Source organism: Gymnogyps californianus, chromosome 20, assembly GCF_018139145.2.
Source record: "Gymnogyps californianus isolate 813 chromosome 20, ASM1813914v2, whole genome shotgun sequence".
NCBI classification, from domain to species: Eukaryota; Metazoa; Chordata; class Aves; order Accipitriformes; family Cathartidae; genus Gymnogyps; species Gymnogyps californianus.
In genome coordinates, this window is record NC_059490.1 from 5590571 (window position 1) to 5614905 (window position 24335).

Here is a 24335-nt window from a genome sequence, read left to right on the forward strand (position 1 = left end):
TAGAAGGCCAGTAAGAGCACACACATCTTACTGGAAAAGAAATCACATCCAGGTGCGATATTTTCTGAGATTTCAAATCACTTTTAACATAGCTGGCTTTGGGCTGGATACTAATTCACATCACTTGCTACATCAGTTTTCCTCCATACACAGAGATCATCATCTCTGTGAAGAGCCAGCATCCAAGATGCTCTGCTGCTGCTGCACAGCTCTACAATAACCTGTCTGATTAGACAGACGTGGGCCTGGTTCTGTTGCCTCTAGTGCAACCGCTTATTTAAATAAGGGCTGAAGATTTGACTGATGATTCAGTTTCAGGATAGGTTTATTTTCCTTTTATCCTTCCTATACTTTCCAAATTATCTGTCTGTTGCTCAGAGAGAAGCTGGGCAGACCTGGGACAGAAGACTGACCGATGCCAACTCACCCGCCAGCACTGCAGAGCTCTTGGGCAAGTTCTGCACTGTCCTCTCCTCTAATCCAGAAGGATTCACTAACTGCTGAACAACACAACCAAGTTGCCTGCACGCACGCTGCTCCAGGGGCTCTACACCTCCTTCTCCCAGGGTTAATCCCTCTTCCTCTCCCCAGAACAGCCACCAGATGCCCTGTCAGGCCCTGGCTGCCTTCCACTCCATCTCCCCCGCACCACGCTGCACAACACCCTGTCCCTGCAAACTTGGATTTGGCCAGCTCCACGGGGCAGCTCCGAGACCTGCACAGAACCACCCACATCTAAGCCTCACAGTTCTGAACAGCTGCAATTACTCTTTTGAATGTTAAATTGCTCTTTAATGCCTAGCTGACTAACAGGCATTAAGCCCACAATGGTGACAGGCACAGCAGTTATCTGGCAGATTTTATTAGTGTTCCTGCAGATGGCTGCAGAATACCAACTTGGATTTGACTGCTTCTTCTAACCCTCCTGTCCTTAGTAGCCAAATACATACCCATTTATCAGGTTTATTGCTCTAAAACAAAGCTACGAAACTGATTTGGGTTATACAAACATTCCTGTTTATCTGCTTTTTAACTGTAGTAGCGTTATTAAAGCCATGATGGTCTAAAGATAGACGAGAAAAGATTTTTCAGGGAACACCAACTTTATTAAACCAACCTTTGGACTCACATACTAATTTGTGACTTCTATACAGTCATGTATCATATATGCATTCAGGATGCTTTGTTCTGTTGCTTAATACAATTACATCAACATTAACACCAGCACTGGAGTTCCCCAATACATTACTGTCAGAACTTGACTTTGCAAGTCTTTTAAAAAATGTTTAGTGAACCTAAGCCACATTCACAACTCATCTAGACACTCTTAAAATCAGTGCATTAGCAACTGAGTTGCTTTCCCTGCTTCCTTAACAGAGACCATGGGGCTTCTCCTGTTAAGAGAAAACCACCGTAACTATACTCCTAGGTACATACTCCCCATAGAAGCTTCCTTCTCCACAGGAAGAGAGAAATGAATGTAAAGCTGTCACCACGACCTGGAAGAAAATAAAAACCAGATTAGAGAATAGCTCCATATCTTTTCCTGTACTTGCTTGATTAGCCCAGCCTTTCCCCGCCACCTTCCCGCAAGGGCTGCACTTCATCCAGAGCAGAGCACCAAAGCCAGGCCCGACACCACAACTCGCTTCCAAAAATACTTCTGCCTCCGTGCTGTCAGTCACTAGATGAGAATACAGCTGAACCAACTGCTAATGAGGTGTCTACAAGACAGACAGCTCAGACTCCATTTTACGGAGTCGCGTTGCATTTACAAATGGAGAAGATACAGTGGCAGAGTATCTGGAGTTTTGTAAGCCATGTTGCACACAGGAGAAAAAACAAGTAACCCCTCTCACTGCAAGCTCAGTACTAAACCCAGCATTGCAGCAAGATACACAAATCCAAACAAGTATTTGCACTACTCACTTTTCAAATCAAGATTTTGTTTTTCTGCCAGTAAAAGAAATTGCTTAATATTTTTTCAATATTTTTTAGGGTGCATCAAAAAGTTTCAAGAAGCAAAGCTGTTTACTCTAGATGAGCTTAGCCTAAATAAGCTCAGAGAGAAGATTACGTGATCATGCCCTGGTCAGAGCAAAGACACAAAGTCTCAGCAATACCAGTTCAGAGCATACTTCGCTCATCATTGCTTTGGGCAAATTTATTTCCATTCAATAAGGACCTTGCTCCTGAGTCAGGAACTAGACCAGAAAAGTTTTTTTTTTCCTGGAGGAAAAAAACAAACGCGCACACACCTCCCCACCCCCAACAAACACAGATTAACTTGGGTTCTGGGTCAGTTCTTTTCAGGATCACATGGCTTTCTCCAGGACAGTTAGCAGTAAGTTAACACCGACCCTTGGGAGATGAGACAGGAGTGGCTGTTCCAAGACTGAAAAACTGAGCCCCTAGTTGCTGTTTCTACCTTCCTGTACCCACCTCTGTCGCACAGCAGCACAGAGGAGGTGGTACTTTGCACCATCAGTAAGGATGTAGTCTCTCCACACAGAGCTTGTGTGTTCAGCTGTGGGCATGACAGTGGCATGTTGGTAGAGTAACACAGGGAAAAGCTCTCCACTTCCCCTTCCCAAACACCATTAGCTAAGCCAGCAAAACCCCTTTTTTTCCTCCTGACACACCTATACACAATGCCACCCCACAAAGCGTGAGAGACTCCAAATAGGCATTAAATAAAGCTTTGGCTGATCTGCAAGCATGCAACAGATAAAAGGAGCTGGTTTAAGTTTTATGCTCATCCATGAATTAAGGGTTTGGTTTTTTCTCCTTATCACCTCCTACTGTTACAGATAACAAGGGGATGAAGCACATTTAGCAGGGAAGCAAGGGAAGGGAGGAGGGTGACATGCCTGATAACAGAGCTGGAGCTAGGGAAGACAGGTCACGAGTTGGGATTCCAAGAAGGTCAAGGAGAGACCGTACCAGGCAAAAACAAGAGGAAAAAACCTGCCATACCTATAAATGTTGCTGAAGTGAGTGGCTCTCCAAGGGTCCAGAGGCCTATTGGGGGCCCTCAGCCCCCAATGCCCTACCCGTACCCCAGCCCCGCTCAGCCCCCTGCATCCCCCTAGCTCCCAGATATCCTGCCTCCGTCCTGCTCGTTTCCCCCACACCCCTTCAGCCTCAGATGCCCTACCTCGGTTGGGTTCACCCCCGCCTCAGCCAGCCCCCCCAGCCCCTTCCGCACCCCCTCAGCCGCCCTACCCTGGCCCCCCCAGCCCCTCCTCACCCCCTAGGCCCGCCGCCCCTGCACCCCCAGCCGCCGCATCCCCCCCAGACCGCCCTCGTCCCACCGCACTCCAGCTCACGCAGGCCCAACCACGCCGAGGCGGAGCTGCCCACCTTTGGTCCCACCTCCGGTAGCCAACAGCCAATGGCAGCGCGCGGCACTGCCGCGAAGCCGGGTGGGCGCCAATAGGAAGGCGCGTTAGCGCAGCTCGGGGCGGTGCGAGCGTTTCCCGCCCTGAGGAGGCCTGAGGGCCCGGCCCGGCCCGGCCGGCTGGCCGGCGGTCCGCGGCCGTTCCCTTGCGGCAGCCGCCGGGGAGCTGCTTCGCTTTTTCTCTTCCGTTTCCTCAGAGACGCGGCGTGCTGAGCCGAGGCAGAAGGCGGTGATAAGTCACTGCCTCAAATGCCGTCCAGTCCTGAGGGCCCGGCTCTCCCGGCTGGATGTTGTGTAGCAACGGTTCCACGACAAAGGGGCAGCGTGATGAGTGTGGTTATCACCGTGAAAACAACTAAAGAAAAAAAAGAGGGAAGAAATAAAACAAAAAAAATTGTGGGAGAAATAAAAATATTCCAGCCATGGAACAGAAGGTGCTTTGGAAGGAAAAGTATCATGATTTAATATGTAAGTTAAAATAAAACGCTTGCTTGTTTAAGGCCAGGTGGGTAAATTCATCCTGTTGTTTTAAAGCAGTAACTCGGTTTCTCCTGATGGGCAGCAGTTTGCAAGAAATTCCTGCGTAACACCCATGCCTGTTCGGGAGATGTATTTCACATGGTTTTCCTGGGGAGCTGAAAGTAGAAGGGTCAGTTGTTATCATTTATTGATTATTAATCGCTGGATTACTGGATTCTTAAGATCGAGGCACAGCCTTTTGTGAGTTATTACAGGGGAGGAGGAGGGGGCATGCAGTCCAGGAGTATGTAAGGGGATGGTGTTGAAGGGAGTAACGAGCCTGGCTGTAGAGAAACTATTTGAGGCTGCTTCTGTGTTCAAAGGGACAGATGGCAGCAAGGTCCCTACACCCCCTCATGCTCAAGGTCAGAAAAATAAACATCTGTGTACTGGGGACAAATTTGGGTTTTAAGCAAGCACTCTATTTTGGAAGTGGAGGAAAATCCCTGTTGCTCTCATCTCTGTGACTCAGTGTATTTATTGTTCAAAGGATGGCCACTGTTTAGCTAAAGTTTTTGGAAGTCTTTGGAAGATTGATGTTTCAGCATAAATGGTAAGCAATTTTTTTACAATTGTTTCAGGCCCAGAATGGCTCTTGAAGATGATCAACAACAGCAGAAGATCTGAGTTAATTTAGCAACAAAGTATCCTGAAGTAGTTTTGTGTGTTGGAAAAATACGTTTTGGTGAAAAAGCAAGAAAAAAGATACCAAAAAATTCAAAACAAGATCAAAAATGCACCCGTGCCTGTGCAGCGTGTGCCTTGCTGAACTCTGGAGGAGGTGTCGTAAAAGCAGAGATTGAAAATGAAAACTACAACTTAGAGGTAAGATCGGACTAGATTTAGAAGAGACTTTTCGGCCTCTTCTTTTGTTTCCAGACTGGAGAAAATACCTGGACTTTGAACAGCGAGATAATTACCTTTTGATTTTTATTAAAACCTGGAGCAGTAAAAACACATTCTTAACCTCTACAAGTGCAAAGCCACATATCTTTAGCCTGAGTACTGGGTTGTACGCAAAATGTGGTACTTCTCTTTCCCACATGAACCCTACTGAAGCTTTTTTGTTCCTTAAAGGAAAGCAAGATGAAGCCAGCAGAGAGCTTAGCCCAGGACCACCTGCTAAAATCACAAAGACAAGGGCTATTGAAGGAGACGGATATTATAAATAAGACTGTTGCTACGTTGTTTAATAGAGACCAACTGCGACATGGAGAGACAGTGACTTTCACAGAGTTAGGAGATGTGGAATTTAAGCACTATTCAACTGAAAAATTTTTGACTTGTGTCAAAGAGATATCTCAGTGTATCTCAGTATACCTCAGTATATCGCTGGATTTGCAAACACAGGCAGTGGGTATTTATGGATCGGTGTGGATGATGACAGCAGAGTGCAGCGATTCAGCAGTGCTGATGAGGACCTTGAAAAATTAAGTCTCCCAATTGATTCTATTCAAAACAAATTAACCCTCTTCCATTTCTGTGGGAGTGGAAATATACACAACGTAAGGTATGAACACAAAATCTTCAAAGTATACTGTGAGGCTGGAGATCACTGTGGCTACATCTGTGCTGTGAAGATTCAGCCATTTGCTTGTATCGCGTTTTCTGAAGACCCGGACTCGTGGCTAGTGGAAGGCAGCACCGTCAGGAGACTGAGAGCGGATGAGTGGGCTGCGTGGATGACCGCTGCTGATCCAGGTCCAAAAGAGCTGGGACAATCCCTTTCCATTTTCAATGTGATTTTTTTTGAAAAAAATTTCCTTTTATTTTCTTGTTCCTGGCCTGGCAGCGTTGTTTGCCTTAAATAGTCTTACCTGCTTTTCAGTGTTCTTTGGGGGCCTGACCAAACAACCAGTTTGGCTGCTTCAGGTCCTTGCTAAATACCTGTCTTTCTGCTGCTTACATTCCTTAATGTTTGCTTCAGGCTGCAGCAGGTTCTGGTGAGTAGCAGCTTATTAATGCCAATGTTAGTGCCTGCTTTTGCAGCATGAGCTCTCCATGCCTCAAGTTGACCGCTTTTGAAGTTAGACCCCAGTGCACACATTTTTTTACATAATTGCCATAGTGCATGGCAACTGCCATTTGCTTTCAGGCTTAATCTATACTTTCCCTCCTGCTTTTTAGGGTCATTCTCCACTGCTGCTGCCAGTCTAATAAGCTGAGAGCTATGGACAGATAAATTGTTTATTGGCCAATTCTTGGGCAGTGAAAAGGGTATCACTAACAGAGTTAGAGGTCACAACAGCAGCTAATGAGATAAGGAAACCAAGAGCAGCTCCATGGTCCGTGACCTGAGCCTGTTCTGTTGCCAATCAGCTGCTGTCCACGTGAGTTGCAAGGTTTCTGTCTAGGCATTGCATTTGTTATTTTAAAGAGGAGCAAAAGATTTAAAACCAGCATGAGGACAGCTTGTGGCTCTTGCACTGAGGGACAGCAAATGCTTATGGTGTATCATGTGTTTTTATTTCTTTTTTTGCAGATCTTTCAAAGTTTTCCAAGACCTTTAGGCTAGAGCTCAGTCTGACAGAAGGGCCACCTCTTGCCAAGCCAGTTTATTCACACCAGGGCCTTGACAACGTTGATGATCTTTGTAAGCAACTGTTTCCAGGTAGGTCTGCACATTGCTTTCACTGTCTGGTAGGTTTACAACATGAATCTCAAGGGCACAATCAAAGTCAAAGATAAATTTGAAAACATTCTTTAAACAAGTGAAAGAGATGGAAGTAGTTTGCAGATCTGACAGCAACATTGCATTCAAATGCCTGATGACCCCCTTCCCCAAGGACTGATCTTCTGCCAGCTATTGACACGTGTACATGACGGAGCTCAGCTAGCAGAACTTCTCTGGAGACCGAGCACAGCCATGCCAACGTCTTTTCGCAATCCAGTGAAAAATGGGAAAGACAGGAGGAGAAGGTCATTTGGAATCAGCCCGATGTAAATACATAAAGTGACTGGGGCTGGGACCAGAGTGGAGACTCTGCTGCCGGTTACAGGCCAACATTTCTGTGGCATTGCAAGATTGGCCAGGTGTCCGGGGGCTTTTGTATTGAGCTGCTATTGTTTCTTTGTTTACTCACCAGGTTTCCTAAACAAGGTTGGGAACAGCTGGTCCTGCGCTGGCATTTTTAGCAAAGGGACTGAGACCTGGGATAGGAGATGAGGATTGAGCTCCCTGAGGAAGTAGTCTTTGCAAAAGAATCTGAAAACACATGGAGTGGTTAAGGAAAATTTTGAAGAAGCAAAAAAGGTATTTCAGGCAGCTATGGCCTGTATTTGTAGCCTTTCACCAATATTAATTCCCACAGAATCATTTCAGAGGGCTGGATTTGCATATGTTATTCTAACACTAACCGTTTCTTCTGCTTTGTCATGTTAGTGAAATCCCACAGCATAATACATACTCCAGAAAAACTCAGTGAAGATCTCCTCCAAGAGCATCCAGGGTTGGATATTTTAATGGAAAATCAATTGAGGCAGCTTTCTGAGGGAGTTCTGGTACTTTCCAGAAGCTGGGCTGTTGAGGTTGGCTTGCCATTAAACCAAGACATAACTTGTGATGTTCTCCTAATAGCCAAGGATAGGCCACCTATGCTCTATACGATCTGTAATCATCATATCTCAAAGGATTTGTTTGAATACTCAAGACACATAGCCTGGAGGCTGAAAAAGAAATTAGTCAGCGCTGGGGGCTATATTCACAAATGGTGTGTAATACCAAAGCTACTGACTTTGCCTCCCAAAATTAACTGTGGAAAAGAATGGGATCTGAATATTCAAGAAATGTATCCCCAAAACTACAGCCTAATCAACAGTGACAACTTGAAGGCCCTCTTTCATGCTCTCACAGTAGCTCTGCTGACTTTCAAGTCCTTTTTAAGTGACCATGTTAGTTCTGAGTTTTTGAACCTCTTGACCATCAAACAATACCAGCTGCTGTCAGAAAATCTTCCAAAACTAAGCAGCTGTATGTTTATGGTCTACTAGGAACAGGAAAAACTATAGTGGCCTGAAGATCATAAAGAAAATAAGAATTATGCTGCAGTGCACACAAGAGGAAGTTCTTTATGTATGTGAGAACCAGCCTCTGAGAGATTTTGTGCGGTAAGTATTTCTTCCAATTATTCAACGTTCTGTTATTTCATCAGCATTTTTAAATAGCTGAGTACTGATTAGTGTATTTGGTATGTGTGCTGGTTTTGGCTGGGGTAGAGTTAATTTTCTTCACAGTAGCTGGTATGGGGCTACGTTTTGGATTTGTGCTGGAAACAGGGTTGATAACCCAGGGATGTTTTCGTTATTGCTGAGCAGTGCTTACACAGAGTCAAGGCCTTTTCTGCTCCTCACCCCACCCCACCAGTGCGGAGGCTGGGGGTGCACAAGGAGCTGGGAGGGGACACAGCCGGGACAGCTGACCCCAGCTGACCAAAGGGCTATTCCATACCATATGACATCATGCTCAGCATATAAAGCTGGGGGAAGAAGAAGGAAGGGAGGGGATGTTCAGAGTGATGGCACTTGTCTTCCCAAGTAACCGTTACGTGTGATGGAGCCCTGCTTTCCTGGAGATGGCTGAACGCCTGCCTGCCGATGGGAAGTGGTGAATGAATCCCTTGCTTTGCTTGCATGTGCAGCTTTTGCTTTGCCTATTAAACTGTCTTTATCTCAACCCACAGGTTTTCTCACTTTTACTCTTCCAATTCTCTCCCTCATCCCACCAGGAGGGAGTGAGCAAGTGGCTGTGTGGGGCTTAGTTGCCAGCTGGGGTTAAACCATGACAGCATGCTATTTGGTCCACCACCACTGCAGTATTTGAAGTATGTAGTTGGGATGCATTTTTAGTAAGGCTCAAATTCTTTTGTTGACATCCTGAGCATCTACTAATAAATATGACTTCAATATCATGGGCATTCACTTTGTTCTGATCAAGTATAACCAGTAGTTTGCAATGCAGAGATTGTTTTTACTCTACTTGTATCTCTTCTGTAGGCAGAAAAACATTTGCCAAGCTGTGACAAGAGTAGCCTTTTTGAAGGCAAGCTTTAATGATGTGAAGCACATAATTGATGAAGCACAGAATTTCTGAGATAGGGAGGGTGATTGGCATAACAAAGCCTTGACTCTGACTTCATCACATCTCCCTGAGCCCAGCTTTTTCTTGATTTTTCTTGGACTACTTACAGACAAGTCACTCCTCCTCAACTGGTGTTCCAGAAGCAGCATGGCATGATCCTGTCAAGTCACTTCAAGCGGTTTGTAATGCTAACAGTATCTATAGCTATCTAAAAGACAATGTGGAAATTATTATAAAGCACTCTACCCTAAATATTCCTAACCAGCATTTGGAAAGGTTAGTATGCAGAGCCACATGTGCTCATGCTGTGCAAGGCTGTATTGAAAAAGTAAGCAAGCTAGACAGAAATAGAATAGCAAATTATGTGGCAGAATGTTGTCGTACATATCTTAAAAAGGGTTACTCCAAGAAAGATATTGCTGTTCTGTGCTACAGAGATGAAGAAGGTGGAATACTAGCATCAGAAATGAAACAGTCAAAGTCAAATATATCATTAAGTAAAACAGAGGGAGGACTAGAGGAGCATGCTATTCTTGACAGTGTCTGTTGTTTCTCTGGCTCAGAAAGCAGCATTGTGTTTGGTATTATTCCTCAATCCTTTCCATTTCAGAAAGAAATTTTAAGAAATATATCGGTCTGTGTAGCATCCAGAGCTAATTTAAACCTACACTTGTTATTTGGGAACTGAGAACAGGTAACCACACAGGATCCCAACAAGGCCCTGACAGGTCAATGGTTACGTATGTTTGAAATTTTTTTACTCTATATCTGAAGTAGAAGGATTTCCTTTGTAATGTCTAGTCCTCTCTAAAAGCCCAGACCTTCTTGGGAAGCCTCTACAGTCTGTTTTAAATCAAATGTAAGGTTTCAATAATGCAGAGAAAAGAGATACTTTGAATGTCAGTAGAATTACATCATTCCCTGAAGGCTCCTTTCAAGGACTTGCAAAACCTGACGCTCAGCCTTTGACTGCAGGCAGGTGCATTGCCAAGTGAAAGCCACTCTGCTGAGACAGGAAACTGGAAGACCTGCTGGCTTTCACCAGCTCACTCCCACACTCACAGTACTGCTCAGAAAAGTTACCAAACAGCATGGGCATCTGGTGTTAGAAGCCATTTTTTTTTAAGACAGCCTCTATTCAGATATCTAGGAAAGTAAAAATGGGGCCTTCTCTCCATGTTTCAGCTAAGAAATACATATAAATGGCTTTTACAGAAGCCGTTTCCCCACTCAATTTCAGCAACAGTCAGTATGGGTTAGAAGAACCCAGTTGCTCCAAAGAGGAGCTTTAGTGGGAGAAGGAAAACTTTGCATAACCGCCCTTAGATACCAGTGGCATTTTTTGTCTTGGTTTCAGACATGCTGGTTAGATAAAACTCTCTATAGAGTTAGATGCAAAATACTTTTGAAAGACAGATCCAAAATTCCTGAAGCTAGGTATCTAAAACTGAAGGCTGGTTGAAAACAAACCATATTGTTTTCCACCACAGAATGACCTGTGGGCCATTTGGTTTGGAAGAACAGGCTGATATCCTCTGAGTGTGATTATAAAGCAGCAGTGATTTGACTGAATGTGGTTACAATAAGGAGAAAACATTGTACAGAGCTGGAATCACCCTCCAAATAAATTTGCCTTTAGGTTGTCAAACCTATTAGCTTAAAAATTCTTGCTTTTCTAACTTCAGGAAGCTAGAGGCACTTTCCATTTTTTTTTCCTTAATTAACATACAAGGAGAGACTATCCCATGGTTCCTTTCACAACCCCCAAACCTCAACACTTAATCATGCCGTGCCTATCATGTGAATGTAAACATATATATAATAAAGTTTAATGTGATGACCAACCGGTGTGTTCGCTTCTCATTCCGCTTCTTCCATAAATGAAATGGTTTCAACGTTCCCTGTTGAGCCAAACACTGTGCCCTGGTGTGAACCTCAGCTTAACCCATTAGTGCCACCTCCTCGTACAGCCTTTCATGGTGACCTTGCACGTTCATTTGAGCAGGGTTGGATATTTCGCAAGTGGTGAAAATTCAGCCTGTGTGAGGATTACTCTGGCTTCCTGGGTACGATGCAAGGCTGCAAGCGGGAGCTGCCTTAGATTCTCCGTTTGCTTAATAAAAGCAGACCAGGAATTCCACATGGAACAAAGTAGTGAATTTATTACGAGTTCATCCACCATCCTCACACTTTGGCACACCACTTAAGGCTGTTTAAAAATACCACAAATGAACAAAAAAAAAGCACACTGCTAACACCCAACCTATTTTCTGACTAGAAAGCATTTAACTCTCCCTGTTCCACCATTGCTAGGAATTCCAGAAGTACCAGGAGCTGTAGATGGTTGCAGGACAGATTTCAGCTCAGTTGAGTTTCCTTCCAACAGTGCCCTGGCACATTTCCAACACAACCAACTCTTTCACAGCTGGGCCTCGAAGCTTTCATCATTACCAGCTGAATGGGGGCAGAGAGGATTTACACCATCTGGGAATTACTCAGGTGGCCACTTCCCAAATTTCCCAGGCAAACATCCCCCTTTTCCTCATAGAGTTTCTGATCCTCCAAAGTTGTCTTCAAACTATTCCGTGCCTTGACAACGGCACTAGATTTTCCTCATGGCTCTCACTTTTCCACATTTCTCGGTAGCTTTTTTCCCCACATTCAGCCTTTTTTGGTGCTTTTCATTTCCTCATGCCCGAGAGAGAGGTTTGATCAGCCCATAATCCATGCACCTTGTGAGGCAATCACGTGCTACATTAATGATGTGCTGCTTCTTGGGGTGATCTTCTTGCTTGCCGATGTATGTCAGGATCTCTAGGAGCTCTGTCTCCACCAGCTTCTTCGCTAGCTCCTTGTCAGCACTGATCAAGTTGAAAGCGATGACCAGTCCTCGGTGCTGTACTTCCATGTTATCGTGCAAGCAGAGCCTCTGCAGGATTTCAAGCCACTGGGTGGTCTTCAAGGGAGAGAGAGATCATTAGTATGGATCTGAAGAATACCTCAACCAAGAATGCGAGTTTGGCAAGGCATTTCTCAGCAGAAGGAAGCGCAGGGACTCATCTCTTCAATACTCACGTCAGGTACGGTTACTTGAGTCTTTAACTAAGGAAACCTGACTCTAAACTTTTGAACCCAATTTTTATTACGCTGGAGTCAGCAGCTTTCGTGGCACTAGCACCACACAAAATACATTTCATGTTTAGGCTGCTGCATAATCTCTGTGCCAAGAATCTGATCAGAGTATTGACACAGCTGAGATGACCAGAAGCAGACCACCCACTCCCCCTACTCATTTTCCTGAGCCCCTCCTCTGGCTTGATTAATCATTTTTCTTCTAACAAGCTCCAGTGTCCAACATCAGCGTGTGTGCAACACAACAGGGTTCATGAGTTCTCAACTACAGCTCTTCACAGACATTCAGCTAGGCAGGGTCCGAGTTCTCAGGACCCACAGATCTGTGCAGGAAATGAAGTTGTTTTGGGATCTGTAAAGCTCAACAGGTTATCTATCAAACTCTTCTCATTTCTGAGTGAAACAAGGTTTGGATTTCAGGTTATTTATCAAAAGCTTTAAGGGCCTATAGAATAATATTCTGCATTCCTAACCTTGCTTGACAGTTAGCATCCTGGACGTAGCTTGAGGAATGGCTATACAGAAATGGTTCAGCTCTGAGATGAAGTCTAGTGTAAGGCAGGCTGGTTTACTTTGTGCAGGGATGGACTAGGAGCATGGACACCCAGGTCTCAGCTTCACCAAGTTCCTCACTATCAAACTGGTGGACTACATCTTCCTTTTGAGAGGCATTTTCATGATCGAAGGAGCCAGGCCCCTTCAAGGGTATGTCTACACTGCCAATAATCAGACTTATAGTCTTACCACTTCAGTCATCTTAGAGCAGAGTTTCTTTTGTGCTGCTGTAAGCATGGCCAGGGCTCCGGCCGCTGCAACCTGGACTTTCTCATCATCCTCACCACACAGTAATACCACCAACTTCAACCGGTCATTTCCATCGGCCACAAACCGCTCTTGAACCTAAAAAACACCCCCATGATATCCAGAGATAACACATTTAGGAACGCCTCATCACAGGGGCTCACAAACTGGTGCATGCCATCAAGTTTGAGATGCCCAGTGACTTACCTCCTTGTTGACCACCAGGTTGCACATGCACTCTGTGGCTGCCTGTCGAAGCTGGTCGTGATTCTCAAACATATAATTCTCAATATCTGGCAGGGCCCTCTCTTTGACTATCTTCATCCTGTGTTGAAGAGCAGTCAAATAAAATACATCATGGGACAAGCAATAACCTACTTAAAAAAATATTAACTGCAGACAGGGAAGGCCTTGAAACAAATCAGTGTCTGCCACACTGGAGCTCATGATATGTGGTTCACTCCCTGTCTAATGCAGATTAGGTTCATGTCTCTCCTCTTTCTAGAGGAGAATGTGCCACTCTCCTCTTCCTGGCTGTTTGATTAATCTTTTAGTTCTGAGACCCTTGTAGCTCTGCCAAAGGTAGCTCAAACTGACCAGTCTTTTTAGCCCTACAAAAGTGTTGAACTGAAATTCGCATTCACTCCTGGGGAAGAAAGAAGGTCAAAAAGCAATTAAACTCACCTAAGTTTATCACTTCTTCCTGAAAAGTTAGTGAGACCTAAGAGAGCCTCGTAATTCTGGAGGCCATCTCTCTCAGTGTTCAGCAGGCTGACGAGGGGCCTCACCACCTCGTACACCTAAGAAGAGAAGGCATGTCACTGCTTTTCCAGCTCTCAGATCTTGGCAATTTTCATTTGCTAAAGGAATTATCAAGATTTTTTTTTTTTTTTTTTTTAAGCTTACCCTCTCCCCTGGGAATGCCATGTCTGGGTTGGAGATAGCAGCAATTTTCGCCAGAGCATGAGAAGCCTTTATCTTGCCAACTTCCGTACCTTCCACAGCCAGAGGTATCAGGGCCTAGTGACACACAGGACAGCATTCAATGTCTCTGAGAAGATTTACAAGATTGCCTTAATATACTAAAATAAGTTAAAAATATCCTAAAGATGTGTCTGTTGAAGAAATGGGTCTGCACTGTAGCCCACAGTGAATCTTGCTTTTGTTCTCAAATAGGCACCACACCAGCACTTGTAGCTCACACACAGTTGTTTCAAGAAGATTGCTTCTTTGGAGGCTTGCAGAAATAGGACTGCAGTGTCAGTCTGGGCCCCAGGGGCTACCAAGACAGCTCATGCTTTTCTGTCACCCTCCCTTACTGTAGAGACACGTTCCAGGCTCCCAGCAGACATTAACTGCACATCAGGTTGGGCTGCAAACATAAAAGTAATCACCTTTCCACCACCTTGAGCGACAATGGTCCCGCGGTCCTTGGGGTCTTCACACAAGGCAAGAAACACCCTGCAGAAGCACAGCATCACTTAGTGAGACAGCCACGCGGGAAGGCAATAACCCGCGTCCCTCATAGAAGGGGGCTAAGGTTTTGCAGGGGTGCCAGATCCACCAGGTAAATTCCAGATGTTTCACCCAGTGCCCATGGCACTCCAGGAGGAAGCAACAAATGGCACAGTAAGAAGCTTCCAGGCCTGTAAGATGAACTCTATTTCAGCCAAAACCAGTACAGAGGACTAGAAATTCAAAATGCATCCTAGCACGGCAGCCCTGTAAGCCAGCTTCAAGGTCAGAACGTGGATTTTTATGACACTGCTTAAGAAAAACTTTTGTTTAAATCTTTTCTCCACCTCCCTTTCATCCCTCCCCACAGGCAGAATGCACCACCCCACTACGCAAGGAGCCAGCCCAGGCACCCATCTCAGTGGCACACGGGCTGGCCAGCACTCCCGGCTCCCACAAGAGCAATGAAGGCACCTGGCGATGAGCTCCTTGCTCTGGTCCGTCAGTATGGCACTGTCCGCCTTCACCATGCAGGCCAAGGCAGAGACGACGCCAGCTTTCAGCAACCGTTTCACCCGCTTCACCACAAAATCCTTCTTGTCCTGAGGGGGGACATTGGAAAGGGATTAGCCCCTTAGCAGCTGCCATCCGGCTGACTACAGCCAGGCCTGGTTGGAGAGCAAAGCAATTTCAGCCTCGGAGACAGGAGACCTGAGGTCTGTGACAATGGATACACCAAAGAAAGTCTTACAGATCCGAGCAGCTCCTCCCAGCTCCCCACCTGTAGACAACCTACCTTCGGATGCTCCTCAGGCACATGCTGCTTGGAGAATTTTGCCAGTTGCACCAGCTCTGGGACCAGCTCCTTGGTATCATAGCTGTTGGTACAGTTCACCAGTGCAGAAGCCACAGAATACAAGATAGTCTTGTCGCTTGTCTGCACAGAAAAATAAAAGCTTATATGAGGGTGAGGAGGACACAGCAGGGAAACAGGTCCCTTCGGACTGCCATTGTGGCGGTTTGCACTAGCTGAAGTGTTCTTAGGCTTATCCCCAGCTTTATAGCCCAGGGCAGGGAAAAACAAAAGTTTTTATGGTCCAACAGGCTGTTTGACATCATCAGATGCTCTCAACACCTTGATGCCTTTGGTTTTCATGCAGTTGCTGACAGTAAAGGTAAGAGCAACCTTCCTCAGCCTTGGGAGAAGAGCAGGATGATAACAACCTTGAGGTGTCTCCACGGCACAGGCAAAACCGAAGTTTTGCTAAACTAGAGGTGAGGGGTTGGGGTCACAGCTCCTCCTGCCTGGGGAGACAGTGTTGGGCTGGAGAGCTGGGAGAACTTTATGCTACTAGAGGAATGAGGGAACAAGGTAAGGAGATAGACCTTGGCTAAGTCAAACATAGCTTGCAGGGCTAGCTGATCTTCAACAAAGTCATCTTTCACATCTGCATCGAGGGTTAGATATGCCAGCCCTTCCACAGCCCATTTCCTGGTGCGGGCATCAATGCTGGTGTTGCACAACCATCTGGAAGAGAGAAAAACATCCACATTTCTATCTTGGGAGCCAGGACTAATTTCTCTGGGAGAAGAGGGAGGAAAACCAGATATTGAGACTGTTTCAAGCCTCAACATGTCCTCAGGTTCTGCTGCAGCTCCTAAAGACTGTGGCTGCTTCCCTTGAGACATGACCTTCCTCCCATGGCCCAACTTGAGGATCTAAATGCTGCAGGGAAAGAGACCAGGACAGCTACTCAGCACTGCTTTACCTTCACCATCACATGAAACACGTGATGCCCTGCTATCCAGTGCCAGCAGCAATGATCACCCATTCAGTCACTTCCTAACTTCATCCGACCTCCTTGGTTAGTCCACCTGGTAAATTCACCTTCAAAAGGTACTTGTGCATATTCTAGACAGCACTTGATTAGGCTGTACCGTTCTGGCAAAGAGGGAGGCACCATGTCTGGGGTCTCACATGGGAAGTGAGTGAGGGAGAAGGTTTATCTGGATGCTGAGGCAGGAGGAACATATGGTTGCTTCAGGCACAGAAGAGCTCCAGGTCCCAGTGCAATGGCTCTGGGGGCACTGTCAGCTGTCAGGCAGCAACAGTAAATGAAGGCAATGTGTGGGCAGGATCTCTCGGGAAAGGAACATATTGTATTTTACAAAGTATAGAACAACAGTAGACATATAGAACAACTAGTTAGAACAGTTGTTCTGTATAGAGCAACTGGCTGATGAGAAGCTCAACATGACCAGGCAATGTGCATTTGCAGCCCAGAAAGCCAACCGTATCCTGGGCTACATCAGAAGAAGCGTGGCCAGCAGGTCAAGGGAGGTGGTTCTTCCCCTCCTCCCGCTCCACTCTGCTCTCATGAGACCCCACCTGCAGTATTGCATTCAGTTCTGGGCCCCCAACATAAGGACATGGATCTGTCGGAGCAAGTCCAGAGGATGGCCACGAAGATGATCAGAGAGCTGGAGCACCTCTCCTATGAAGACAGGCTGAGAGAGTTGGGGTTGTTCAGCCTGGAGAAGAGAAGGCTCCGGAAAGACCTTACAGCAGCCTTCCAGTACATAAAGGGTGCCTACAAGAAAGCTGGAGAGGGACCTTTTACAAGGGCCTGTAGTGATAGGACAAGGGGTAATGGCTTTAAACTGAAAGAGGGTAGATTTAGATTAGATGTAAGGAAGAAGTTCTTCACTGTGAGGGTGGTGAGGCACTGGAACAGGTTGCCCAGAGAGGTTGTGGATGTCCCATCCCTGGAAGTGTTCAAGGCCAGGCTGGATGGGGCTTTGAGCAACCTGGTCTAGTGGAAGGTGTCCCTGCCCTGGCAGGGGGGTTGGAACTAGATGATCTTTAAGGTCCCTTCCAACCCAAACCATTCTGTGATTCTATGATAACAGAAGAAAAAAGTAAAATCACTCACTTTCGGCACTGCTTGGCTAACTTCTCAGTGGACCCCTCAGCAAACTGCCGCAGTCCATAATCTGTACCTCCTGCTGAGCCCAGCTTGCAGAGACCCTGAGGAGGATGAAGAGGATACACCAGTGAGAAAGGTTCATTAATCCTCTGGTATTGCTGCTGCTGCCACCCCAAAACAGCCTAATCCCATATCTAAAGTTTGAAGTCAGTTCTAACCAAGAGGAAGCATTCTAAAACCCAGTAGATCATTCAGCTTGTAGCACAGCAAAGTGATGTTTTGTGCTCTTATTGGATGTCTTTAATGGAAGATTAACCAGTTTTGCCTTCAAAGTTACCAATAATCCACATGCTCTTCTGGTCTGCCATCTCCCCCCTCCTTGTAGGGGGAAGCACCATAAACTGTTCCCCAGCTGAGGTGAGTGAACCCAACATGTTCCCAGGACCTCCCGCCTCTCCCAAGTCTGGGGTTAAGCTGGTGAGTGTGGCAGGCGATAGAGGCAGGGGCTGCCATCCTTACCACCAAGGCTCGGATTTTGATCTTCTCATTCATGGTCTTCTTGTAGATCTCCTTCAGGAGTGTCACCCCATTGGAGATGATGAAGGTGGCCCGGCTCAGCTTGGTGGAGGCATGGATAAGGGCTTCCACAGCCACCAGCTGGTCAATCTCCCTCTCAGACCCACACAGGGCAACCATCATCTCCATGACTCCCTTCATGCCAAGCAGCTTGTTGCCTAAGTCAAAGGGCCCTTGCAGAACTCCAGACACCATCTGGATGGCATGGAGTGTCTTATCCATGTCCTGGGGGTCGATTTTGCTCCTGCATGGGATAGAGGGAGTAGTATGTGGAACAGTAGTTGCTTACAGTTCTCATTCCCTTGGGCAGGGAACATCCTCCCTCAGATCGGGAACTGAGCTCCACTGCTGAAATATATAGGTACCTGGGACACAGCTGAGCCCAAATGCATGCAAAGGCTGGGATCCAGCAGGTAGGAGTACAACGCAAGGATCTGAGGATCCCAGCTGAAAGATCCAACAGGATCTCAAGCAAATCATTATCTCCCAGGGCCTCAATTTGGCATCTAAGTGGATTGCAAGTGCCTCATCTCATCCTTAAGACCTGCTGCTCCTGTGCCTCTGGGCCAGCTCAGCCCCAGTAAGCCAGCCCCGACTCACTTGATGTACTCCTCACAGATCACCCGGTAGTTGTCACGCTCCGGGTCGCAGCGCAGGTCATCATAGAGTTTATTTAGGAGAACAGAGGCAGTCAGCTGGGTGTTCTCTGTCAGTGGCAGGCAGTCAGGCATCTCAGGAATCTGGCCCACCACTTTCAGTATCTTTTTTAAGCCTGGAAACAACGGAGTGATATAGCTGTTAGAGGGGAGAGGGTCTGTACAAAACTCAAGATACTATTTGTTGGTTTCTTGCAGTGAAATAGCCAGCTTGGATGGTTTTCAATTACTTTGCAGCCTAATCACATAAGCCTTAAACAAAGACAACACTCAGATATTTACTGGGGAGGAGCTTCTGCTGGTGAGCTTACAGGTTTGCAGAATCAGGCTTTTATCCAGCTTTCAGAGCGAGATAAGCAAAACTGTGCATTTGGTCCCTGGCTGGATCAGTTATTTTTGTCAGGAGGCATTAAACCTACTGACCTCCAAGGCTGGAGGCTTTCACTGAGGAAAAGTCAGCGACTTTCAAGTGATTCTGGATGTCTTAACCTTTCTTTTGCTAAAGTGTTATTAAATAACTGCCACTAAAATGGTAACACACATATGCATTGGAATTGCCATAAAAACCACACCCCACACAAATTCCTCACCCCCTTCCAGTTTTAGGAATGACCAGTTTAAGGATCCAGCAAGCTCAGCAGGTGCTCATCTCATCCTAAGCTAGACAATTTATCCAAGTCAAATCCTCCTAACATTAGCAAATACATTGGAATAAACTAACCAGAGAAGTTAAGTCGGTCCTTTGGAAACTGAAAAATTCTTGTTCTCATACACAGGTTTTTTTCTCTTAATCTTAATACTGTTTCCTGCTAATAAGTCTAACTTTGCTCCAGGCTCGCACACACCAAAAAAAAGCCAGAGAGGATTTATTTAAAGAGAGGATCAGTTCTACAGGTATTCAGGCAAGAATACACAGCTCCACATCTCCCAGACCAGAACAGGGTGGAGGGGAAGGACTCACCATTGTCGATGACAAAGATGGTTCTACTGTTATCATGGTCTTTCGGGTCCTTCCTCGGTATATTCTTGTTGAGGAGGTTGAGAGCTCGGTCTCGCCCTTGCCCAGATACTTTCTTACTGACCAGCATATCCAGCAAACACGTTGTGATCATCCTCAAATCTTTTTTAGTATCTACACAGAAGCAAGACAGTAGCAGCCAGTTATAAGACATTACCTTTGAAAGCAGGTGAACCCAGTGAAAACCATTCAAAGCCATTCCGTGGCTGGAACATAGGTATTTAACACCGTGAGGATAAGAGCTGTGTGCAGGTTGTCATCCTGGACAGCTGAAGGGTAAAGTCCCCACTTCCCCAAAGAACAAGGTGGACATCCCAGGAGCAGAGCCCTCCCTGCTTGCCCCGCTTCTCCTCCAGCAAGACTGAAGGACCGCCAGGTCATGCACCGTTACCTAGCACTACAGCCTCCTCCTTCCCGCGATGCTCCTCTTTCCCCTGGCCCAGCAAGCAGTCAGTGATGGTCTGCAGGAGGTTGCAGACAGCCAGGGAGATTTCTTCATTGTCTACCGACATCCACATACAAATGTTGTCAATGCCCAGGTAATGGAGAATGGCGGTGGCCTGGCCCCAGAAAGAAGAGAGCAGAGCAGCCGTTAGGAAAGGCCTTGCCTTCCTGCACGCTTTAGAAAGGTCAGGCTCAGCTTGTACCTAGAAACTATTTTCCTGGGTGAATCCTGAGTCAGTACAAGGCAGAGTTTTGCTTTTCATCCTTATTTTCATTTATAAGATGACAACTGCTAACATATAGAGTTGCCAGTAATGCAACAGACTATTTCCAACGAGGATGTTAAGAAGAGCAAGGCTGGGTTTGGAAGAGGCCCTCATGCAAGGTTGTTAACAAAGAGCCTGTTTGGTGCAAGAAGCCCGTCCTGGCTGGGAGCAAACCCAGTGTCATCACACAGCCTGGCCCCGTGCGTGGTGGCACACCAGTAATTCGGGGGAGGCACGTTCAGAAACACACCGACCTAGTGGGCCTTGCAGAACAGCCTTTTTGCAAAGACAACAGTTAATGTTTTGGAAAAAGAAAATCGGTCTCCACTGCACTGGATTTTTATCCAGTAGATTTTATTTTTGTTGTGTCATAGTTCCCCCCACTCCTTTGCGCTATTACACTGACACGCATATTCATTTTGCGCATGTCCATCTCCTGCTTCCAACCATGTAACACAGACAGGGCTTCTTATGAGCTGTTCTACACTATAACAACTGTCTTGGTGTAGAGTAAGATACTAGCTGGCTCAGAGACCCCTGAGACTTGCCTTGGGACCCTTCCCAGGAACCTTAACTTTCTTGTAGATCCTCCCTGCTTTCCTTCATCTAAGGCTTGGACAAAACTTTCCCAAAGTTAGTTGTTATTTGTTGCTTTTCTGAGACCTGTGATGAAGGACGTGGATTTGACCCAGCCATGCTCACCACCACTTATGTGGTAACAACTCAGTGTAAGTTTTACTTCACCAGCACACATGAAGGCACCATAGGGAACACGTACAGCTTTGGCCCCGGAGATCAGGAGCACAGTAACAGGGGCAGTTTCAATAGTCTGTGTTAACCCCACTTGCATAATTATTTGTATTTTTCCCCCCCAGAATTTAAAATTTCATTTTAGGATTTCATTTTTTTCCTGCAAGAACCAGAAGGAAGACAAGAAATCCCCACTGCTCACAAACATTGTGAACTATTGCAGTTTTCCACTCCCCCAGGTGCAAGGCAATAGGAGTGAAAGTCTCAAGCACCCCATTACTTACCCGAGCCTTATGTCCTGTGCACATGCCCGAAAGCGTCCTCACAGCTGCCAGGATCAGCTCAGCATTTTTGGTTTCTATCAGCTGCAGCAGCAAGCTGACCCCATTGTTCTGGAAAATCCTCTCGGCACCCGCTTCCTCCCGCCCCAGGACTATGAGGTTGTTTGCAGCCTGGGTGGGAGACAGAAGAACCAGGGGTCAGCGGCACAGCCCTGCTAGCAGCCTCCAAAACACCTCCGTGCAGCTCTGGGATGTCCTGGTGGGAGCTGTGGGGTGGCCATCTCCTGACAGACATAGTAGACCAGCTCAGAGCCCACTAGACAGTTTCTCCGGGTGCATCTGGGGATCGGCTTCGCTCTGCCCAAGAAAAGCAGGTCACTGCTTGGAGGAACATGGGGAGGTGGGAGAGATGGGCCTGAGCAGAAGTCCAGTCTGATCCCACCTTTGGCATTTTGGGAGGCTGGTCCACCTTCCCACAGCACAAGGGTGATGCCTCTTCGGGGCATTTCCCCTCTCGGTTGTCTCTCCAAGTGCAGTTCATCTCCCAGCTCCTTACCTTGTCCTCCATCTAGGGGAGGTGAGGAAGGGCATGCAGCCTTCTGCTCCTCGGTGCAGCCTCTCACATTAAACGACAGCAATTTGTCCTGTCAAGTCCAGGACAGTTCTCACCTTTTCTCGCTTTTCTTTCTCGCTGTTCTCATCCAGCAGGATTTCAAACATCTTCTGCACCCTCAAGTCTGTGGAGAACTGAATGTGCAGCTGTGCCAACAGAGAGTGCATGGAGCATCAGAGGGAGAAAATCGAGGAGCAATTTTCCTTTATCACTTCAAGGACACCACAGACCCTCAAACTACAGACAATTTAAGCTGAATAACAAAACAGGCATCGCTTCTCAGTGATCAGCATCGATTACCCATCTCAGACTCATGGGCATGGGCAGAGCTAGCCCTAAACCATCATTTCTGAGACCTCACAGTACCTAGTGATGCAAGGACTTCTTCACAGCACCCCCGTAAAGGTAACTAAGTTGATGTGGCAACTCCCAGACTCAGTCCAAAGCTGGTCCAGTTCCTTGCCAGGACCTTACCAAGACATTCAGGACCAGGCCAACCTCAAGAGTGAGCTGCCATGCTTTTTAATTTAACCATTCAATCTGATCCTCAGATTTACATGCTTCAAGTATGAACTTCCAGTTAATGGAGCCTATTTATCCCCCTACATTGCTATGAGTTTCCAGTATGACCAACAATCCATCAGCGTAACCCAGAGCAAGGACTTCCCACACCTGCTCTGTGAACCGGGACCACTCCCCCAGCATTTACCTTCTCCTGGATGTTGGCCCCCAGTCGCCTCAGGGTCTCCTGGAAGTTTTTGTTGCGGGGTTCGATGGTGGCACATTTCTGAGCATCTTTGAATGCTTGGTCCAATTTCCCCAATTTTTCCAGAGCTTGGCTGCGCCGGTACAAGGCTTTGATATCCGAAGCATTGATGTCAATAGCTGGGAAAATGATTCAAAACACTAGGCATCAGTTTGCTTCTTGGAAATCCTCTGTGTAAACTGTGATTTGCTTTACAGTGACTACGGCTCCTTGAGATGTAGTTATTAACATTGTGAGCAAACAGGTACCTGATTGGCACATGATTGGCACCAATGGCACAGATGCACCAAACCACTGCATCTTCTTTTGTACCTTCTCCATTAATTCCCTTGTGGCCTCAGCACTCAGGCATTAGTGGACATCAAGGCATGAGACCACAGTGCCCCAAAAGCGGATGTGAGAGCAGGCTGCAGCAAGCATACCCAGCAACGCAGCTCTCTGTTCTCAAAACAGCCCCCTCCTTACCTCTAGACGCGTCCGAGGCTGCCCTGGCATACTCCTCCTGTTAAACCAGAGGGGAGGAGTGATTTGTTAGCAGTGGAATAGCAAGGCATGTCCCCATCGCTGATGCACACTGCAACCTCTCAGTTCCCACTTACTAACAGGAGACCCCAGTGAAACCAGCAGCAGCCTACAGAAGGAAAGATGGGGGTTTAGGTACGTTTTCATCCCTGATGAGGGGGAAGACGAAAAGGTCTGTGACGCAGGTGAGACAACATATGCTGCTGCTGATGCAGTGGCAGATCGTGGGCAGTGAAGGAAGAGGGGATACTCACAACAGCCTATCTGCAGCTTGTTCTGGGTTGGTGTCACTTCTGGATTAGTGAAAATTCAGGAAAATGCAAGCGATCTGCTAAAGTCCCACAACAGGTCATTACAAGCTGACCACAGGGAGCTGAGACAATTTTGGTACAGATGCTAGTAATTTTTTGTTGCTTCTCTTGTGCTGGGGCAGACAGCAAGAGTGACACCTCCGCACCCCAACCCATGGCTTGCAGAGCTCTCCCGTCAGCATGGAGCAGGCTGGCTGCCAAAAGCTTTTGCTTCAAAGGGATTAAGTGGGACCATCTCTGAGCTGAACTGGTGTGCTCAGCTCCATCAGGATTGAAGCAGGGAGGCAGCTTTATAGCTCCAGGACAAGCCCAGAACAAATAATTTCAGACCAGTTTGCAAACACCCTATTCAAGAAATGGACAAACCACACAGTCCACAGCTGGCGAGCGCCCTTGGCTGCCTCCCTGCTCTTCTCCCCTTGAGCACTGCCCAGGCAAGCCGGGAGCTTTTCTCACCTTTTTCAGGAAACACGCTGCCCTGTTCCTGTACAGCACCGCCTGCAGCGCCTTGTCCTTGTTGAGCTTTATGGCTTGAGTGTAGCTTTGAACGGCTTTCTCGTAGTCATTGGCCTGAAAATATTTATTACCCTCCTCTTTCAGCTGGATGGGATCTTCCATCTGGAGAGCTTTAAGGAAAAACATCAATTTGTGTCCCATTTTCAACTGCCTGTGTCACCAGGTCGCCTGCCTACTCCACCAAACTGAGTTTCACCAGGAGACCAACATATAATTAAGACACACGTTAATAAAAGCAGCTTACCAGGCTGAAGAGTTTTGAAAACGAAGACCTAAATTGCTCCTCAAGGCTGTGGCTTCTCAGA

At 46.7% G+C, this 24335-nt stretch overlaps 3 protein-coding genes, 1 long non-coding RNA gene and 1 other non-coding gene across 6 annotated transcripts; 2 read left to right on the forward strand and 3 right to left on the reverse strand.

Moving 5' to 3' along the window:
* Positions 1-1094: 1094 nt before the first annotated feature.
* LOC127024516 (uncharacterized) lies at positions 1095-3027 on the reverse strand. The gene is made up of 3 exons (XR_007767561.1): positions 2977-3027; positions 2443-2527; positions 1095-1499 (listed from the first exon to the last, which is right to left on the reverse strand). It is a non-coding gene; the product is annotated as an uncharacterized LOC127024516 (long non-coding RNA).
* Positions 2058-2155, reverse strand: LOC127024627 (Z30 small nucleolar RNA). The gene has a single exon (XR_007767575.1). It is a non-coding gene; the product is annotated as a Z30 small nucleolar RNA (small nucleolar RNA).
* A 2325-nt stretch (positions 3028-5352) lies between the features above and the next one.
* Positions 5353-7250, forward strand: LOC127024557 (schlafen family member 11-like). Its single transcript, XM_050909163.1, has 3 exons — positions 5353-5620; positions 6402-6530; positions 7006-7250. The coding sequence occupies exons 1-3, from the start codon at positions 5602-5604 to the stop codon at positions 7083-7085; spliced, it is 228 nt and encodes a 75-aa protein (XP_050765120.1). The 5' UTR covers positions 5353-5601; the 3' UTR covers positions 7086-7250.
* On the forward strand, positions 7243-10790 carry LOC127024556 (schlafen family member 8-like). The gene is given in 4 exon segments (XM_050909161.1): positions 7243-7871; positions 7874-7927; positions 7930-8026; positions 8912-10790. Coding segments are annotated over 4 exon segments (969 nt in total). The 5' UTR covers positions 7243-7294; the 3' UTR covers positions 9153-10790.
* Positions 10791-11138: 348 nt separating this feature from the next.
* Positions 11139-24132, reverse strand: UNC45B (unc-45 myosin chaperone B). Of its 2 annotated transcripts, XM_050909155.1 has the most exons (19): positions 23971-24132; positions 23147-23183; positions 22625-22800; positions 21972-22061; positions 21306-21473; positions 19953-20121; positions 19505-19675; positions 18488-18659; positions 17831-18131; positions 17318-17412; positions 15771-15912; positions 15181-15321; positions 14859-14986; positions 14324-14390; positions 13836-13949; positions 13614-13729; positions 13137-13254; positions 12873-13028; positions 11139-11952 (listed from the first exon to the last, which is right to left on the reverse strand). In XM_050909155.1, the coding sequence occupies exons 1-19, from the start codon at positions 24130-24132 to the stop codon at positions 11686-11688; spliced, it is 2790 nt and encodes a 929-aa protein (XP_050765112.1). In that variant the 3' UTR covers positions 11139-11685. The 2 variants fall into 2 exon arrangements, with proteins under 2 accessions (XP_050765112.1, XP_050765113.1); XM_050909156.1 differs by lacking the exons at positions 15771-15912; positions 17318-17412.
* Positions 24133-24335: the final 203 nt, after the last annotated feature.

Coding starts and splice junctions, on each gene's coding strand:
- LOC127024557 (XM_050909163.1), top strand. Junction 6,531..7,005: donor TTGTAAGCAACTGTTTCCAG/GTAGGTCTGCAC, acceptor TTTACTCACCAG/GTTTCCTAAACAAGGTTGGG.
- UNC45B (XM_050909155.1), bottom strand. CDS start 24,132: ATGGAAGATCCCATCCAGCTGAAAGAGGAGGGTAATAAATATTTTCAG. Junction 18,660..19,504: donor CATCTTTGTCATCGACAATG/GTGAGTCCTTCC, acceptor CGTTGTTTCCAG/GCTTAAAAAAGATACTGAAA. Junction 14,391..14,858: donor AGCAAGGAGCTCATCGCCAG/GTGCCTTCATTG, acceptor GTGCTTCTGCAG/GGTGTTTCTTGCCTTGTGTG.